This window comes from Abrus precatorius, unplaced genomic scaffold, assembly GCF_003935025.1.
Source record: "Abrus precatorius isolate BTA unplaced genomic scaffold, Abrus_2018 Scaffold7, whole genome shotgun sequence".
Classification (NCBI taxonomy): domain Eukaryota; kingdom Viridiplantae; phylum Streptophyta; class Magnoliopsida; order Fabales; family Fabaceae; genus Abrus; species Abrus precatorius.
The window spans coordinates 19,802,648-19,823,745 of NW_020874417.1; the positions used below are offsets into that span (position 1 = coordinate 19,802,648).

The 21,098-nt window shown below is 31.4% G+C and overlaps 1 protein-coding gene across 1 annotated transcript; it reads left to right on the plus strand.

Moving 5' to 3' along the window:
- The first annotated feature begins 3,488 nt into the window (after nucleotides 1–3,488).
- On the plus strand, nucleotides 3,489–6,755 carry LOC113871595 (WAT1-related protein At1g09380-like). The gene is made up of 7 exons (XM_027508687.1): nucleotides 3,489–3,664; nucleotides 4,281–4,343; nucleotides 5,187–5,303; nucleotides 5,470–5,722; nucleotides 5,999–6,157; nucleotides 6,304–6,455; nucleotides 6,575–6,755. The coding sequence occupies exons 1-7, from the start codon at nucleotides 3,489–3,491 to the stop codon at nucleotides 6,753–6,755; spliced, it is 1,101 nt and encodes a 366-aa protein (XP_027364488.1).
- Nucleotides 6,756–21,098: the final 14,343 nt, after the last annotated feature.

A 21,098-nucleotide genomic window follows, 5' to 3' on the forward strand; every position in this document is an offset into this window, starting at 1 on the left:
ATGACAACAATAATACTATACATGATGGTACACGCTACTTTATATCTTCTGCAGTTTAAATTTTCATTTTTATTATCTGGTTATGGTCAATTTTATCTAATTTATTTGCGTATATACACTTTAACATTTGCCACATAACATATACCAAACATTTTCCCGAAGAGCATTGAGATGATCTCGCTTGTGTCGTTTTTGCAGACGTGAGCATGGCTTCAAATTAACAAATTTGGTTGCTTCAGACTTCGAATGCAGCCAAAGTTTTCGAGGCTAAGACAAAAATCCGAAACCGAAATCGCTTTAAAGTTCGTAACAAATTTGCGTATTTTTCTTTCCACGTAAGTTTTGTAAAGAACAAGGTATTCTCAGAAATCGATTGAAAGTTCGTAACGGTCACTTTACTTTTCATTGTCGTTTTCTTTAATTAATTAATTATATGCACGTAATTAAGTTATTTAGTAAATGTTTAAAATAACAAATATAATTATTTTTTTTATAAGCACTGGAATTGTAACTTCAAGTTTCAAAGACGAAATTCAAATTAGGAGGTAAGTTGTTTTGGGGTCTATAGCCGCTCTATTTAACCCCCCAAAAATGTGGAGGACAAATATAGTATTGAATAAATAAAAGAAAGATTGCATATGTTATATAAAAGTGGCATTGTGCATACTTTAAATAAGCACGAGGTTGAATTAGTTACAATTCAATTTCACAAACACACACGTAGCCCAAAATTAAAATGATAGTGTGACATTTTTCAAAAGAGTGAATGATTAAAAATCTCATATTTTAGTCATTTTAAACACTAGTAAAGTTTGGTCAAAAGGATCCATGTATGGATGAAAATATTTTGACTTAGGATTTAAATTGCATTTAATTGGAGTTTTATAAGCCATTAATCATAATTTTTTTTATGAAATAATATTAGATTTAGATGTAGCTGTCTTTAAATATTTAAATAATCACATTCTTTTCTCATAGTTACATATATGCACTGAAAACTTAACCTATAAAAGTAAAGACTATAGACAATTCATGGCAAAATTATTAGAAACTAAATATCGATGAAATTTTTTTCTTACATCAGTAATATATGAAGTATCATAGCTACTGTCGCAAAAAATATTTTTTTAATAAAAAATTACGATCTGTTATAATATGTATCTTAAATATAATTTTAACATGATATATAATTTGGCACATATTAATTAATTACCAATTTAAAATATTCACAATCAAGTTAATCTTTGGTCACCAAAAAACATATTTATTTGAATAAAATTAAATTGACTTAAGGGACGTTTGAAAAACTTTTACAAAATTTATAAGTTGATAAAAATATATTATTATTTTTAACTTATTTAAATATTTTGCAGTAAAAATTATTAAAATAAACCCTTTTAATTTAATTTTAATAAATTTTGCATTTGATTTATAACGTATATTTTTATAAATAAAATTTATTAAATAAATACTTAATAATTTTTTATTCAAAATACTTTTATTTAAAAGAATTGTTCACAAAACCAGAGTTAAATTTTACTTTAGAAGCATTTTGATAATTGAAGCAACCAGCGTGTGTAAAATGTAATTTGCTTGCGTACCTAAAAATTTTTCCACCATGAATAAGACAAGTACCTCAATATGTGTGAAATGATCAGAAACATAACATTCTGTTACTTCAAAACTCTCAATGCGCCGAAAACTTTCCAGCACGAGACAAAAAAACAGAAAAACAATGACATTTGCACATTTATGGTAAGCTTTGTGCTAATTAAAATCCGGTAAGTTGATAAAAGAAGTGAGCTTACCCAAATTTAAAAGTGACTTATATTTTCATATAAATTTTTTACATTTTTATAATATTATTTTTCTTTATTTTTTATGTCCATTAATCATTTTTTTCTATTCTTCTTATGTGATTGCTCTTTAAAATAATGAAACACGTACATTTGGTCTTTTCTGTACACTACCCATTTTAGTTACACATTTATTTTCAAAATCACTAAATTAGTGAAACACTTATTTTTTAAATTGTTCGAAAATATTATTATTCTGCTTAAGATATCAGTTTCCAAACTAATGAACGTCAAAGAGACGTTTCTTTATAGATTCAGCGTGTATTCTAAAATTTTAAAAAGGTAAAAAAGAAGAAGATATTATTACATATACTTAAATAAATAAATTTTTTATACCCACAAAATCTCTATATCACTTACTGAAGTATATTAGTTTTTCCATATTTAATTTCAAGAATGCTTTAGGTAAAGTATATCGACACTCTTTGAATTGAGGTTAATTATGTTAATTTGATATCGCTTTTCTCTTGAGCTTAAATAGTTTTTCTTAATTTATATAACATGATATCATATATTTATTTTTGCTAATATAAACCTCTTCTTGATTTGTAACACAAACCCTTTGAATTTAATTTATTAATTAAAGTGGTTTTGGATTAAAGTAGTTTGGTTAGAATACACAGAATATCAAGTATAATATTACTTAACTTTGAAGTTCCAATAAACTTTTATTTCAACTAAATGCGAGAATATCAAATGTATACTTGTTGTGTGTTAATTTTCCGATTAATATAGAACGTCACTTAGTGATTGATGAAGAAAATTTTAATCTTGCGTTTTAAGAAAAAAAAAAAAACTTGTTCATACTAACTTTAAATATTTTATTTTCCCTTTTGCATATGCATGATCCTAGTTGTTAATTAGGAGCATGTAGTTTGCAAAACTGGATTTGAGTTGGTCAGCCCAATTGGAACTAATCCAATCAAGCCTCTAAACAGATATTGAGAATCCATTCCAAACATGATCATTGAGATTGTTTCTGATATAATTATTTAAATACAAAATAAAGTAAATAAAATTATTTTAAAACCTATTTATGAAACTAAAATCAAACACGTTTTCTGTGAAAGCAAGTTTAGTACAACTCATACTTAATGTTTATATAGTGTAAAATTTATTTATTAATTTTCTTTTGTATTTATGTCATAAATTACTCATTCACACGATTTGTTCAACCCAATTGAATCTAGATTATATCTTAAAACTATAAATGTTTTTCTTGACCGTTCAAGGATTTATTCAATTATAAAAACATTGGTGAGAAAAGAAAATTTTCAGATAATTTTTATTATACTTTCAGAACGGCATTTGACATATATAAAGACATTTTTGAGAATGTAAGTGTTTGCCGTAAGAAGTTGTTGCCTAAAAAGATTTTTTTACCAAAATTCGATCATATATATATATATATATATAGTGTCTGTTTACGTTTCTTTTTCTTGTTTACTCATTTCATTCACGGTTTCCCATACTTCTTGTTACTATAAATTTATATACAGAGACATATGTCTCTCCCACATTTCATTTCCTATAGGTTGTCCAGTTAAGTTGTTCCATTCTATAATAATCTCTCTGCAAAACTCTCTCCAAATTCCGAAGACAGAGCAGAGAAGAAGACCCTTTGGAGAGAAAATGGCGGGTAGCTTTATTCCACTCTTAGCCATGGTTCTTGTACAATTGGGCTATGCAGGGATGAATATTACCTCAAAGCTTGCAATAGAATCTGGCATGCACCCTCTTGTCCTTGTTGCTTATCGACAAATCTTTGCCACTCTATCCCTTGCTCCCTTCGCTTATTGGTTGGAAAGGTAATTTAGACACATACATCCATATCCACATTGTTTCGAGATTGCTTATGTTATTATGGTCCGGTTTTATTACATATATAATCATATAAATACATCAATAGTAATCACATTCAAAATAATATGACCAAATGATATATGATTTTCTTAACTTTACTCTATTAATCAAACTTGGTATAAGTTATGCAATGCTTAAACCAAGTGTATTCATGAATGGTGTTGCTTTCTTCGTGATGATCTACTGAAAGAGAATATGATGATTATAACGCATGCTTTATAGTAAATGAGAAGAGAGAAGATGATTATAACTAGCCCAAAAATAGTTGGAAAATTTCTATCAACTGTGATCCACTATTGCTAACGAAAGTCAAGGCTAATTATAAAGACAGTTCGAATCAGTTCGGACTCCCAACACATGATTTGCTATTATGAAAACTAAGCTCAGTGCGTAGAGTTGTAGTTAATGTCTAGCATAAGTTATCTTTCTCTCCTAGAATAATTTAACAAATAGTAAAAATAGGCGAAGTTAAACAGGAGAAAAAACTTGGATCACTGATTGCATCATGATTTACAATTTTTATTAAAAGAAACTTATTTTTTTGTTTCCTTTCATCAATAGGAATACGGTTCCCCGGATGACAACGCGCATTGGGTTCCAGATACTATTATCTTCCTTAACAGGGTGAGCTTAATCTGGTTGCTGTTGCCCTTTTAATCTTCTCAAGTTGCAGTTTCTTTTTAAGCTAATACATGATCAAATTGAAAAATGAGACGTTATAAGCTGAGAATTCATTTTCATAAAAAAAAAAAAAAAAAACTCGGGAAGAAAGGGAGAAAAACGTGTAATGTTATTATTATTGTTATTATTATTCTGAAACCTAGATTTATTTTCTATGACCCTTGAATCAATATCAATATCAACATTTTAGTATAGAAAAGAGGAACCATATTTGTAAAATTCTGTCAAGTGGCTCCTGCAATTTATCACGCAAATATTTTGTTAAAATTTTGAAATCCACTGTAATTTACACGTGTCTTGTGCCATGTATAATAAATAAATTTAAATCAAAATTTTAAGCATTTTTTGTTACAAATATTATAAAATTGAATTTGTTATTATATTTTATTTATATAAAGAAAACATTAGCATTATGTTATTACCTCATTCAAATGTATATCTTTTATTAAAAATTGTTTAAAATATTAATCTTCAAAAATACCGGACTAATGAAAAACTCAAGAAATGTTATCACAATTTAAATTTGTCAAGTTTTAAACATGTAGAGTATAATCCAACCAGCTTGTTACTCTACTTTTAGTCCAAGAGTTTTAGACTAACCAGTACTTTAAAGATATCATTTAAATAATTAAAAAAAATTTTAAAAATTTAAGTTGGGATGCAATAAAAATGATGGAAGAATGAACACTAATAATTAATTTTTAAAAACTTTAACAATACGTTAAGAAAACTAGGTTAACATTTATCTTTTAACTTGTAACAAACGTTTCAATCTTGGGACTGCAGAGTAACAGGAAATCAGATACTGTACTTCGTGGGGCTAAAATATTCAACCCCTACAATAGCATGTGCACTAAACAATTTGCTCCCAGCATTCACTTTTGTCCTTGCAGTCCTCTTCAGGTAAGCAACAAACAAACAGGACTAGCCCAGTATTTTAGTTTTTTATGTCCACTAATAACAACATCACTTTGCAGATATAGGCCATAAGATAGAACTATATAGCAATCACCCAAAAAAGAAAAAATAAACAGTAACTGATATAATTGAAACTAAATGTTATGCTTAGGCAAGAGCATTTGAGAATAAAGACAAAGACAGGGCTAGCAAAGGTGTTAGGGACGGTCCTTAGTGTGGGAGGAGCTGTGCTTTTATCATTTTATCATGGAAAAGTCCTTGGTCTAGGCGACTCAAGTATCCACTGGAGATATGCAGACAAAATGGAAAGAGCAACCTCTTCTGCTGGTGCCACAAACTTGCTTCTAGGCCCTGTTGCTGTAATTGCCAGTGCTCTTGTTTGGGCAGTATGGTTCATAATTCAAGTAAGGATTACAGTTTAATTAAACATTTATTTAACAATTTTTTACATCAGAGTTTATGCTATAAATTTAATTATGAGATTTTTTGAAATAAATTTATAAAATTATAAGTTACATAAAAAACAAATTAAAAAAACTTACAAAAATCATAAGTTATTTTTTATAAACAGTTCTGTAAATTATTCCAAACGTCTCTTGATTATTATATGAATTTCCTTTGCTCCGGCTCTTTATCTTTTAAAAGAGTAAACTAAATATATACTTGTTTTGGTGGTTCAGGCAGACATGAGCAAGAGCTTTCCAGTTCCTTATACGAGCTGTCTCTACATGTTTTTCTTGGCGAGCATTCAATGCGTGGCCATTGCCTTGTGTGTTGAACACAAGGCCTCAGCCTGGTCACTTCACAGTACTATAAGAATTACTTCTGCACTTTACGCGGTATACTATCCTATATGCTTCTTTAATTTCTACTGGCATTTACTATAATTCAACTTTTTTTTTCATGAGTAGCATTTACATAGTGATGAATTAGATTTATTATTATTATAGTAGTAGTAATGATTGCATTGTAACGTTTGTTTCAGGGGACTATTTCTACTGGGCTAGCGTATGTTCTCCTTGCTTGGGCAATTGAGAGGAAAGGTCCTCTCTATGTCTCTGTATTCTCCCCTTTGCTACTTGTCATCATCGCTGTTCTCAGTTGGGCTTTGCTTCACGAGCAATTATATGTTGGCACGTATGAAATTACCATCTATAACTTAATATTAATTTTTTTTGTGCCTAATGAATAAAAATTGTATATTATGGTTCCCTCAATTTGGATTGTTCTTAATCCCATATTTTGATTTGGTTCAGTGCCATAGGGTCTCTCCTAATAGTGTTGGGGCTCTATTTTGTTTTGTGGGGAAAGAACAAAGAGATGAATAACAAAGAGGCTACTCAAGAGATAGTCACAAGGGCAATGAAGGATGAGATGAGTGAGCTAGAATTGCAACCCTATGATCCTTCTAACGGCAACCATCATGCTGCTGCTTAGGGGAGGAGGAAGTGAGAGGCAGAGGATTCAATGCAGAGGAAGTGCATGGAGATACCAAAGGCACAAGTCGTTTCTAGAGTCTGGTGCACGTGTTATTTTCAAAGTCTAGATTTACAATTGTTTTGTAGTTGTAGGCATATTAATTTATTACACCCTTGCCGAAAATGTTCAATGATAATTTTACCCCCCTGTCTACCAATAAGAAGATTGTTTTCAAATTTTCCCTTTATTTATTTTAGAAAGTAGGAATTATAAATTATAAAAGTAACTATAAAATAAAAACTAATATTGTAATGAAAAAAACTAAAAGTAGGACTACGGCTTAATTTAAGTTCATTTCTAGAAAGTTTTTTATAAAAAAAATATAAAGAAATGGATATAAATTTTTTATAAATTAAAAATAACTTATGTTTTTAAATTTTAAAAAATTTAAATGAAAAAGATTCTCATAACTTACTGGATGAGTATAACTTATATTTCTAACTTATGAGATGAATTTTATTTATTTTTATATTAATTTTTTTTTATAAAAATTTTTCTAGACAAACGATGTGAATTGACTACAACTTTTTCATTCATAATTTTGCTTAATAGATGCCTACAACTCAGTATAACACCTTCAATTATATTCTCATATTGCTACTACCTTCAAATTAATTATTTGATCTAGTCAATAATTTTAACTCATTATAGTTATTTGATTTAATAACTTCAAACAAAAGCAACTTATATCTTTAAGTTTTAAAAATAATAGTTTCTAAATAATATAAAAACATAATTTTTAATTTATGAAAAGAATTTTATTTATTTTTACTTATTTTTACTTTATAAGTATTATTAAAAAATTATTTAAATTAACATATTGTTCGTGGACAAGACCAATTAAATAGTTATAAATGGTTCTTAAATTAAGTTTTTAGAATATTATTCCACAGATATTGTTCCAAGTATTAAAAATATTTTGATTTAATTGTTTGAACTTAAATAATAAGGATTATAAAAGAATTAAATCAAAAAGTAAGAAAAGAAAACAGCGCAACCTATGACAAAAAACTATTCAAGATGAATCCTAAGATATATGGTTTTCTTTTTACACTTCTTTATATTCGCTTAGTCTAATTCTAATTTTGGTTTCTTTATGATGGTTAATCACTCATACTAATACTACTAACACCCAATAGTTATGCAATGCTAGTAATTTTTTTCGTAAGCTATTACACCCAATGATCATGCAAAACAAAAAGGTAGAGAAAATATTCAGAACCTATGAGTTTGTGATCACGAGTGTCGTACTCGGACAAATTATTAAAAACCGAATTGTATAAAAATTATGTAGTAAGAAGTGCAATCTGAGTCGTCTCCCAATGATGATAATGTTATATGATTATGAATTTGGATGGGGTTTGATTTATAAAATAATACTGATTAGAATGAAAAATTAACAAGAATTAAAAACTTTAATCTAAGAATTTAGAAGAACTATGACCATTCTATCACTGGATTGCAATAAGATGCATCCGCCAACAAATTAGTGATTAACATTAAATTCGAATGAAACCTCAATTCAAATTAAGCATTCACATGAAGAACCTCATGCATTCAATTAACACACAATTGCTCAAAGTTCAGAAACCTCTAAAACCTAATTGATTTGTGTTAATTTAATTCACCAATGCCATTAATCTTAGATCTCAAACCTGAAAATCTAATTCACATTCCTTCAAAAATTAATTACATATATCAACCGAATAATATGTAATCAAACAACTGCACAATTATCAATCCAAATGAATAACTTCAATTCAAAAATCTAATTAGCAAAAGGAAAATGAAGGAAGAGATGAAATTGGATTTGTTGTTGAATGAATTGCGAAACCGATCCTCAAGAATGTCTCAGCCCTTTTTCAATCCTTGGATTAGATGAAAGTCTAAGCCTCCATTAATGGAAGAAAACTAAAGGTAAAAACGTGAGAGAAGAGAAGAGGCAAAGAAGAAGAGACAAAAACCCTAAAAACTTGTATTATTCCTCCCGAAAAACAACCAACCCTTTTTCAACCTGTTGCCCTAATTTAAATACAGGCCTTTTAAGGGTCAAAACGTAAAAAATAATTAATAATTATTCAATTACATTAATCCTCTACTCAATAGCTGTCTCTGGAATCCTTATTTGTTCAAGTTTGAATTTTGGAGGGAAAATTATGCTTGTAATTGCTACCCAATATCCATGCTGAATCCAAGAAGATATTGTGTGGTATTTTTGGCCGTGAAGATCTGTCCGATTTGATTTCTGATATGAAGAGAAATTGTAGCCCTGGATGTTAGCTTCAAAATGCAACTAGAATGGACTTAAACGGACATTTGTGAAATTGAGATATGGCCCAAATACTGCACCAAGGTTAGAAACTGCAAGTGCATATTTTTTACTTTTTCCAAGCCCAGTTTCAGCATCTTATCATCAAAATTGGTTTCTGACCTCTACATAGGAATCGTGCGCCTTTCTCTCAGCTTTCCTACAAATCAAGAATTATAATGAAATGAGCTCTACAACTCAAGATATGGCCCAGAAACCAAAACAGTATTAGAATTTACCTAATGCTGGAAAAATTAAATAAAGCCCAAATAAAATTCAAACATCATAAAATGATCCAATTCAAACCAATTAGGCACAAAAGAGGATTAATGAGCTAGGAATGAGAGGAAATAAGATTGTAAAAATTTTAATTGATCAATTTGTTAATTTAATAACCGATTAAAAGAGAAAATATAAGTTTGGTCCCCCTAATTCTTTGTCTCATTTTACCCTATTGTTTCATTAATTACATGTAATATGTTCGTTTATAATATAATTAACTAGGAGATGTCAAGAGTCATAAATTTCCAACAAATAGATTTAACCATGCTAGAGCAAAATTAATATAAAAGGAAACTCACAATTTTCTTTAAACATAAAGATCACAAAGTATATAAATGATCTACCATAGTCCTAGTTATGAATTTAGATACTCATAATGATATGAATTGTAACACCTGTATTTTGTAATTTATTATTATTGCAAATTATGTTAGTTGTTTGTGCATGTTATTTAAAATTAGAAGTGTTTAATTAATGTGAACTATAGGATATCTCGTTGTAGCGAGACAAATCTCGCTATAGCGAGAATGAGGCAGTGAAAATGGAACCTTCTAGAGCCTTCTTGCTGTAGCTAGAATCTCTCGCTTTAGCGAGGATGCTCTCGCTATAACGATGAGCTTTCGTTGTAGCTAGAATGACAGACAGTAAAGGAGAAAAACTTCTAGTTTTTTCGCTGTAGCGAGAAAGTCACGAGTTTGATAGATATTTAAAGAACTCTCGCCCTAAAAACTTCATTATCAACCAAATCACCTATCCCTCCCCATCCTCTTCGTTCTCCCCCTCTTTCTTCTTAGAGAAAACCTCCAATAACTCTGGATCTCTCTTGGATCTCAGCTCAAACGTCTATTCCATCGAATCTAAGTAAGTTTTCAGAGCCCATCCTTTGAATCTTGTTCCTATTTCTCTTTCTCTCTTTCATAATAGAAATCTATCTTGTGATGTTAGAAAGAACTCTAGTCCTTGAGTAGTATTTTTGGACGAGACGTGGAGTTTCTCCCTAGATCACACAAAGAACTCGGTTCTTGAGATCCATTTTTAGGTAAGGGGTGTAACACCTTATATTTCTTTTCTCAATATTTGATAAATTTTCATAAATATTTAAATGGCAAAGTAAATTTTCTTTCAACAACTCTCTAATGAGAAAGAAACAATGAAATGATATAAGGTTTATAGAGTAAAATTTCATTAATTCATGAGTACTTTTAGAAAAACAAAGATTCTAAAGTTTTCATCAACCACAAAAAGAAATAGTAGTTTTACAACTGTTTCAAAAGAATGCTATAGAACTGAAAATATTCATTACATAACTCAAAATAATTAAGTTCTATAGCAGTTCTCATCCATCCATGCACATTGAGCCTGGTACTATTCGTCCTGGTCTCCTGAAAAATGTTGTGTAAGGGTGAGTCTCTACCCTACCACTCACACATCACACATATTTATCACAAAACACATCTTATCACGGTTAAAGAAAATATCATGGCATTATATATCATAGTGTCATATAAAGCATGTTCTCATCTCAACACATATTATATTCCATAGATTCACAATTTCTTTTACTTTTATCTGCGCTTATCGCACCTTATGGCCATAGTTATTCGATGCCTCTATTCTGAGGTCTTACACATGGTCTTACACATCCATGTAAATAGTCGTCGGATGGCCCAATACAATACAGATACAACGCATGTAATAGACAGCCCCTTAGCAAAGGTAATGGTCAGGAGTCAAGTCGAGAAACGAGTGTGTGGCCATGTGGTGCATTTGAACACAATATTCCATGCACAATCCCAAATGTCACTCACCACCCTACATTTCCCCAAGATATCCCATATCGTCTCCATCTTTCACTCTCCAGTATATCTCTGTAACTATTTACATCATATCCTTTTTCCATCTCATACTCTTTCAAGTATATTCACATGTTCACATATGCCATTTCTCATGTTTACACATATTTTTCATTATATTTCCACATGCTTTTCATCATATACATCAAACCATGACATATTCACAATACACATAATTTTTACATGAAACACAATATATTCAAACATGAAACATCCATCTTTTTGTATATTTCATATCACAAAATCATAAAATCATATCAATCATCCTCAATATACTTTATCATGCCCTATTTGAACATAATATCACATTTTCACCATGTATTCATCATAAAATCACACAAACAACCAATTATTCTCACTTTTCACTGATTATTTTTCATAAAACAAGGATTATTCTATATATAATCACATATATGACAAGATCTATGAGAATACAAGTAATAAACATAACAAAATGATAAAGTAGAGCCCCCTTACCTCAAAACAGAGCTTTTACAAAGATTTAACCGAAGATTTAAATCTAGAACAAAGTTTTTCCTAAGAACATCATGAACATCTATGAGAAAAAGAAGAAGAAGAGAAACGAACGGTAAATCTAACTTCAAACTTAGAGAAACTTACTTGAAATCCTTTAGAACAGACGTAGAATCACAGATCTGAAGAAAAATCTAAGTTTAGGAGGTTTAGTATGGGAGAAAATGGTGAGATATAGCCTTAAAACCTTTGAGAACCTTGGATAGGAGTGAAGAAATGAAAATTTCGTGTGAAACCCCTTTTTATAGAAAATTTTCAAAATTTACTGTTCACTGCCGGAAACAATGTTCACCGCCTTACTATTCACGCCAGAAACACTATTCGCGGTCATTATTCATGCCAGAAATACTGTGCACACGTACTATACGCGGATGTGATGTCAGTCATGACGTCATGCTGATGTTATTGATGACGTCATTAGTCACTGTACATAGGCGATTTTACTGTTCATAGGTGGTTTTACTGTTCACTTTTTTTTTTTTAAATATAAATTCTATCCAAATCTATTCCAATTCTACTTTAACAAACCTCATTTTATTTAAATCAAAGTATAGGATGTTACAAGGGGAGTTACTCTTGAACTCTAGGTTCTACCTAAATATGTTTATTAATCTTTAGAGAAAAGGGTTATCTTATTTTAAAAAGTAAATCCATAAAGTTTTCTTGAACTATATAAGTTTGAAATGGATTTTTGGTATAAAAGAGGTTTTTGATCTGTTTAAAATCACTTGAGACGAAGTTTATCTTAAATAGTCATGAGTAAGAATAAGTTAAACATTTTTATAAGTAAGTTACTATATTCTTTATATATGTGTTAAATAGTGAAAAAGTGGAATATGATGAACTTTAGGCTAGAAAATTCTATTAAGATCGAGAGAATATGATTTCCGACAGTATATTCTGAATTGCACAATTTGGGCTGTGTAACACCTTAAATTTAATTTCAATAAATAAGGAATTTCGCGGATTTTTGAAATAATAAAACTTTCATTTTTAATCCAAGTTCCATCAAACATTTCAAATAAAGAAAAGAGGTTACAAATTACATCAAACAGTTGCTACAGGACTTATTCAGATACAACAGTTTTCAAAATAATATCCTAAGTCTTATAGCAGTTTCATCCACCCCTTCACTGAGTCCGGTACTGATCGTCTTGATTACCTGAAAAATGAATGTAAGGGTGAGTACTCTACACTACCCAAAAAAACACAGTCAGCGTAGAGTCTCACTTCCAGCATATTTCTAATACATTAAACAAATACAATCACAGGCAGCATTATCACACAACTCATGTCAATTTAACACCGATGCACTCACGACATTGGCAACATTTCACATCCATAAGTACAATTTATAAACCTGTGCATACGCACGCCAGCCACACTCAATGTGACACTGTGATCACAGATTTACACCATGAATGGTTGTCAGTTACCCCCGCCTCACGGATACCACATGGGCAGTCACGGATCGCTCAGCAAAGATAGTGGTTAGAGGTCCAATCAGGAAGAGAATGTGTGGCCCGTGGTGCACCCGTTCCACAGTCGGTGTCACCACCACTCCCTCTTCCCCAAGGTATTTCTATCGTCCTCATCTTCCACACTCCCAGTGTATCGTTGAACCATTCACAGTATATTACAACGGCACTAACACGCCATTTACACATATTCCATTCACGCATACAATGATCATGCTTACACACAACACACAGCTCACATTGCATTCAAATACACGACACTAGGCCTATATTCATTTCACATTACACCGCACATAACCAATATTCATTTATATTACACGACCCTCGAGCCCACATTTGTTCACAATATTCATTCTATCATGCAACATCCAACATACAATACACATTCACCTATTTCGGGTAAACACACACAATATTTACATCTCACAGCACATGGCCCTCATCACATTTCTCAATCAACTTTCATTCTCTACACGTTTTCTACCTTCTAACTAAGCCACAACTCCATATTCAATCAATTACATATACAAAGAGTAGGGTAAAGTCTCCCCTTACCTTGGATTGAAGACCCACACGCTAAATCCACCAAGAAGTGTTCCCCCCTCACGGATTTCATCCTAAACACATAGAGAAACTCCATGAGAACTCAGGGAAACCACAAAAACAGAGAAAAGGGAATGAAAACGGAAATCCTAATCATTAAAACTCACCTCCAAGCGTTCCCACACAGATCCAACCTTTAATCAAGCTCCTGAACAACTTTAGAGACAATTTAATCAGTGAAAAAGGGTTTGGGAATGAGAGGATCTAAGGGACTTTGAAGGGAGAGGGAGAAATAACCCTCCCTGAACCCTAACTCCCTTTAACCTTTAAATTATTTTCTGGTCGCGATACTCTCGCTACAGCGACACGCCCTCTCGCTACAGCGAAAAACTTAGAGAAACCTGCACTCTGGTTTCTGCAGAATCTTGCTACAGCGAGACCCTTTTGCTACAGCGAGACTGCACCCAGAAATGCACCCCAAACTGTCGCTCTGTCGCTACAGCGAGACGTCTCTCGCTACAACGAGAAGGTGACAATTTTGGTCCTTCCTCCCAGGGCCCTCTCGCTGCAACGAGAATCCTCTTGCTGCAGCGAGGACATCTCAGTATTACCCCCTGCACTTAGGTAATTATCCCATTTTCAGTCCTTTCCAGTCATGCATACACATATATACACATATACACGTGTTCAGATTTATATAAATAACAATAATTAATATTACAAAATTCGGGGCATTAGAGGCTGAGCTAAGGGTGTTCGATCCTCGGCATATTGTATGAAATTATGTGATAATATGTTACTGCTTTTGTAAACATGTAATGAAATGGTCGAACATGATAAATGTATTGGACCTGTAATGATGTGTTTGCCTTGTGATTATATGTGTAATTGAAAATGATGAATGAGATCAAGTGTGTGAATTAGAGATTTTATATGTTATCAAAAGAAAAGGGAATTATGTGATATGAAAAAGTGATGAATATGTGTAAAGAAAGGAATAAGGAATATTAGTGTGTATGTCAAATACACTGATTGGTGAGCTTGTGATATATGCGTTGTAATACACCGACGAGTGAGATTATAACACATCTGTTGTAGTACATTGATTAGTATGTCTGCAACATATATATTAGAGTAGTATAACTTGTGTGCCACTGTTTAAATACTGTATAGATAGTTCAGGGATACACTGGGGTATAGGGTCTGGAGTTGAATATGGAAATATGGTGGAAATGAGAGTGGTAAATGCACTTCATTGATGTGTACACGATGTAAAAGTGGGATGCATTTATAGGTCTCACACTCATTTCTTGGCCGAGCTACTAACTATACCTTTGCTTGGAAGGCTGTGAATGCACACGTTGTATCTGTGTGTGGTTTGGCTTACTATCGACTATCTATGCTGCGTAAGTCCTTTGTAACTAAAGAGAGTGCATTGGTAGCGATTTAGGAACTCGAGAGTACCTAGAGTACTATTAATTGATGAGATGTTCATATTTGAGATGAATATAGTGGCACGAAGATATAGATTGGATAATGATAACTGGTTAAATTTGTTAAGTATGGAATATTGCTACTTAGTTACCTGTTGTATTAGAAAATATTTTTATATTATTACTTATTATTCTATAAAATAAGAATTTTAGTGGGGTAAGGGATGCTCACCCTTACAAACTTTTTCAGGTAATGAAGTGATAAAAAGGTGATTGATCTGTTCTAGGATCATACTCGCAAGAGATAGTAGGAAAAAGACTGCTCTGTTAGGATCAGTTATTTTGAAGAATGTAATTACATTAATTAAGTTTTTTTATGAGAGTTTGAAATATTTTAATAAATCTATTGTAAATGACGATTCAAAGCACGTATCTAATATTTAATAATTAATTGTTAATATAGAAATTTTAGCTTTTCTATAATTGTAAATTGATAATCTCAAAATTATATTCTTAATTCTATTAGGAACGAGATTTATACGTATGAAGTTTTAAAATTTTACTCATTTTCAGTGATTCAAAGTTTACGCATATGAATATCTGTTCTATTCATTCATCTCTACTTATTTTAATCACATCATATTGATATTTCTATTTTCTTTAGAGGAAAATTATGTAAATAAATTAGGGATGTTACATGAACAAAGTAAACATGTAAATAAATCCATATTCTTTTGAATGAGAAAAACAAACAAGATGAATCCCTAGAGAAAGAGGTGAGAAAGTTTCTTATTCCTAAGACGTATTCTCGATCACTTGCTCAAACTCTAGAGAGGTATCGTATGTATTCACCAGTGATCTCCACTCCCAAATGGCTCTCAAAATTCTAAAAAAATATTTAAATTTAAATGATCAAATACAAAGTACAACCATGTATGTCATTGAAGAACCCTTAATGAGGTTGTTAAGTAGGGATGTGCTTCCTACTGCATGTGGCCTTATTTTTCATCAAATTTTATGTATTTGTGGCCAAAATGCTTCAATAATGCATCGGTAACCTCTTTATGCTAAATAACAACAAATAAGAAATAAATCACTACAGAACCCTCATCAAATAATGACTACATATAAAAACTATCCATAAAAATATTGTAAAATATAGGCTTATCACATATATTTCGTAAAAAGATACCATTAGGTTTGTTTACCTTTTTTCGTGCCCCAAAATTTGAAAATGAAGCTTGAACTTAAAAAAAAAAAGGTTATTAACCTTCCAAAAATACAGTTGACTAAAAGTAAAATACTAAAAAAAGTACACACATAATTCTCACAATCATAACAATTGTGTTATACAGTGAAGAGTTAAAGCCCTTTATCCTAAGCCTTTAGTTTCCTTTTGTCAAAAGTCCCTAAGGTCCAAACCAAACAAAAGTACATAAAAATATAGGTCATCAACACTTCACAAAGTTAATACGTAGTGTCATTTAAATTAAAAGTTAAATTAGTATATTGGTTCCTTAACTCATGTTTATTTCAAGTTTGGCCAGTAACTTTCTTTTCATAATGGTCTTATATGTTTTAAATTTGTTCCAAGTTAGTCCTTTAAGTAGGAATTATTGTTAATAATATTTTAATCCTATTTGGCACTAATGTGTTGGGAATAAAGTAAAAAATGAGGGGGTAAAATAGGAAAAGAAGGGTACGATAACCCAAAGGAAAATAAAATACTTAAAGCATGATAAAGTGGTATGGGAGGATGTTCTGATTGAAGCACGTGCATTTGAGATAATTTTACCTATTATCTACCAAATTTTCCCTTTATTTATTTTAAAAAGTTGGAATTATAAATTATAAAAGTAACTACAATTAAAAACTAACATTGTACACGAAAAAACTAAAAGTTGGATTATGGCTTGAATGAATATTTAGAAATGTTCTTATAAAAAAAAGTATAAAAAATGAATACAACTTATAAATTAAAAATAATTTCTCTCTTCAAATTTTAGAGAAGTTAAATGAAAGAACTTCTCATAACTTTAAAAAAATAAAGAACTATAAGTTATATTTCTAACATGATTAGTTTATTTATTTTTTATATTGATTTTTTTCTCCTATAAGGATATTTCTAGAAAATTATCCAAACTGAACACTGTGAATAGACTACAACTTTTTTATTCATGATTTTGTTTAAAGGATGCCCACAACTTAATGCAACACTTTCAATTACATTCTCATATTGCTGCCACCTTCAACTAAATTCTTTGATCTAGTGAATAATTTTAACTCATTATCGTTACTTGATTTATTAACTTCAAAAAGAAAAATAAGCTACATCTTTAAGTTTCAAAGGAAATAGTTTCTAAATAATATAGAAACAAATTATTTTTAATTTATGAAAATAATTTCATTCATTTTATTACTTAATTTTTTACTCTACAAGTACTTTTTAAAAATTATTCAAATTAACATATATTTCATAAAAAACTACCATCACCTCTATTTATCTATTTTCCTCCTCCAAAACCAGAAAACTGAGCTTAAACTAAAAAGAGTTTTTTTTATTACTCTAAAAATACAATTGGATATAAGAAAAATACTAAAAAAAATAGAGACATAAGTTATTTTAACTAATAAAAGATTTTGACAATCATGATAAGTATGCTATACAGTCAAGAGTTAAACCTTTTAACTAAAAAACACAATGCTTTACCCTAAGCTCTTAATTTCCTTTTGTCAACATGTCCCTAAGGTCTAAAAGCAAACAAAAGTATGTAAAAATATAGGTCATCAACGCTTCCCAAAGGTAAATATGTTGTGCCATTTAAATTACAGGCTATATTAGTAGATTGTTCCCTTAACTCTTGTGTTTGTTTTGAGTTGGCCATGTAACTTTCTTTTCACATATGTCTTATAGTATTTTAAATAGTAATGTTGTAATCTTACTTGGCATTAACAGTGTGTTGGGAACCAAGTATAAGGCGAGGGACAAAATAGGAAAAGAAAGGTATGACAACCCAAAGAAAAATAAAATTATTAAAGCATGATGAAGTAGTATGGGTGGAAGGGATGTTTTGATGCAAAGGGACAAAGCATACCAATTCAAGTAAACGAAGCGCCCAACAGACCACCAAAGTAGTATAACCAATTTCCAACACAACAAACTTGTTAACCATTGAGTAAAGATTGTCAACATAAGCTTTGTCTTGTACAATAAGTTGCAAGATGATCTTGAGGTAGGAGCAACAAAAGGGAGACATCTCTAGGGGTCAGGAAGACGTCGCTTCAACCTACCATCCATGGCAACGCTCCCAAGATAAGGAAAGCGAGGTTGGAGTGAGGAAGAAGATATAACCAGAAATGGTTTAAAAGTCAAATAAGGAGAAAAGTTGCACTTGACATCTCATAAATGACTCTGAAACTTACCACAAAGGAAGAAAATATGCCACAAGATGAAACAAAAAGATGCAGTGTTTGCTACACAAGCTTATGAACTAATTCATCTATTGATTACTCTTTACATTGACATTTATAAAACTTTGGTTTTGAAACATTTGTCAACTCTACTGGGGAAGCACATTCAAGAATGAAAGAAATGCACCTGATCACGCTTAGGAGGCTATCCTTTAACTTGGACAATTTTCCACTTGAAGAGGAACGAGGTACAAAGCAACCTAGTGAGACCTAGTGAGACCTAAGAAAGGATGTCAAATAAAATGCCAAAGTTGGACCTCTTGCTAGGCTTAGGAACGTCAACAACAAAGTTTGTGCCTTCTCCTGAGGAACCATAGGAAAGCACACCCCTAGCCAATGTAATGTTGGTTATCCTCAACTCTCATCACTATTTAGCAAAATTTAACATAAGCCATAGCAAGGTTGCAAGCATTGCTCAAACCAAAGCATCAGTGTCGCGACACATTGCATAGTGTTAGACCTTAAGCTGAAGGTGATGCCCTAATGATGCACCAAGAAATACTATATTAGCTCATGGAAGAATAAAAGGGAAAGGAGAACGATATAGAGATAGAGCCCCTATATAACTAGTAGGTGGCAAGAAAAGAGTTCTTATCAGGATATGTATTGCCAACATTCAAGAAATTTAATGGGTCTGGAAACACTCATCAGCATCTGATGGCTTTCCAAGATCTACGGCTATGTGAGTTCTCCAAGTTCCTTACAAGGTGAGTGTTTACATGGTATACAAAACTCAAACCAAACTCTATATCAATATAGGAAGAAATGGTTAAGGAGTTTTGAGTTTTGTTAGAAGTTCTTAAAGGAGAAAAGGCCCTCTCATATGATGGACTTGGTCATGTCAAATAGAAGGCTAATGAAAATTTAGTGGCCTGTGTCACAAGGTATTAATACAAAGTTATGCAACGCAAAGAAACGTTGCCAAAAATGGACTTAGTGTATGAGTGCATAAAGAATGTAGAAGATGAATCTCAGATATTTCTATCCCTAGGAGGCATTACCACCTTTTCTAAACTAATGAAGTGAGTAGTGGATGTAGGAGATGCGATGAAAAAGCAAGGCAAACAGGTAAAAAGTGTAAAGCTAACAGAGGATGTATTTGCAGTGAATGACAAAGAGAAAAATAAGAAGTACAAAGTAACCCCTCTTTCGAGGACCTACACAAAGTGAATGGAAGGAGAGATACCCCCATTGCCAATCTCTAAAGCACAAGTTAAATAATTAGAGGAAACATGGGTGAAAGACAACCTTTTGAGGTTGAGATAAGAACGAAGAGCCCTGACGAAAGATGAGAGCAAGGACCTCACCTTTTGCCTCATTCATCGAACAAGGTAGCACACCATTACTGACTGTTGGGTGGATAGAAAAGTATTCCAAAAATAGCTTAAGGTGGGGAAGATATTATTTCTCGATGGAGGGAAAAAGGAGTTAGATTTACACAAATGTCCATTGTCTCAGCATAACATTCAAATTATTATTGAAGAAGTAGAAAGTTGAAAAAGAGTTGTGGATGATACCACGATGAAAGAAAAGGAAGAGTAAAGTACAAAAGATGCCCTAGCCAAAGCGTTGTGAAAACATGTTATAGAGTATTCTTCAATTAGCATGGAATGTATTATAATGCATAAGTAGAGGTGACAAGAGCATTGGTTGCAGATAGTGAAAAGGAAGGGAGGCGAGCTAGAGGTAGCCAACACACCTCTGAACAGTTTGGCTAAATCTCATGTCACAATGTTGGCCTTTAGGGAACCCATGAAATTAGGGGGGAGAGCTAACACATTATTCCCCTGAAAGCTTAACGATACTTCAAACAATGAAATTTAAAATATAAAATGTTTTATATTGTAAGATAACTTGCTAAATAAAAATAAAATTTTGAAGAATAGGAAATAATTAACATATTTGGTATTATTTAAGTACATGAATTCAACATCTATAAGTGATAATCAAAATACATTAGGACTTAAATTAAATAATTACAAGGTCAAAATCTTGAGAATATGATTCTAGTTTGGATGAATCTTCATTTCCTAAAAATGTAAGTAAGGATAAATCTTCTCCTCACCACTAAAATGTAATTGAATAGTTGATTTAATAATTACACAACAAATCAAGCATAATAATAATCATATCAACAACATTATAATACATACACCAAGATTATGCTATTCAATATGCATACACCATTATCATAGTCAACCATTGTCCTTGAAATCCCTTGAGGTCTTTCATATGTATGAATTGTCGTCAGTTAACCTTCACAACACAAATACAACATATGCAAACTCATCCCCTTAGCAAAGTATAGTCAAGAGTATAAGTGAAGAAATAAGTTTATGGCTGGTGATGCTTTCGCTCTCATAAATTATGTGCAACCATGAATAGCATTCACCATCCTG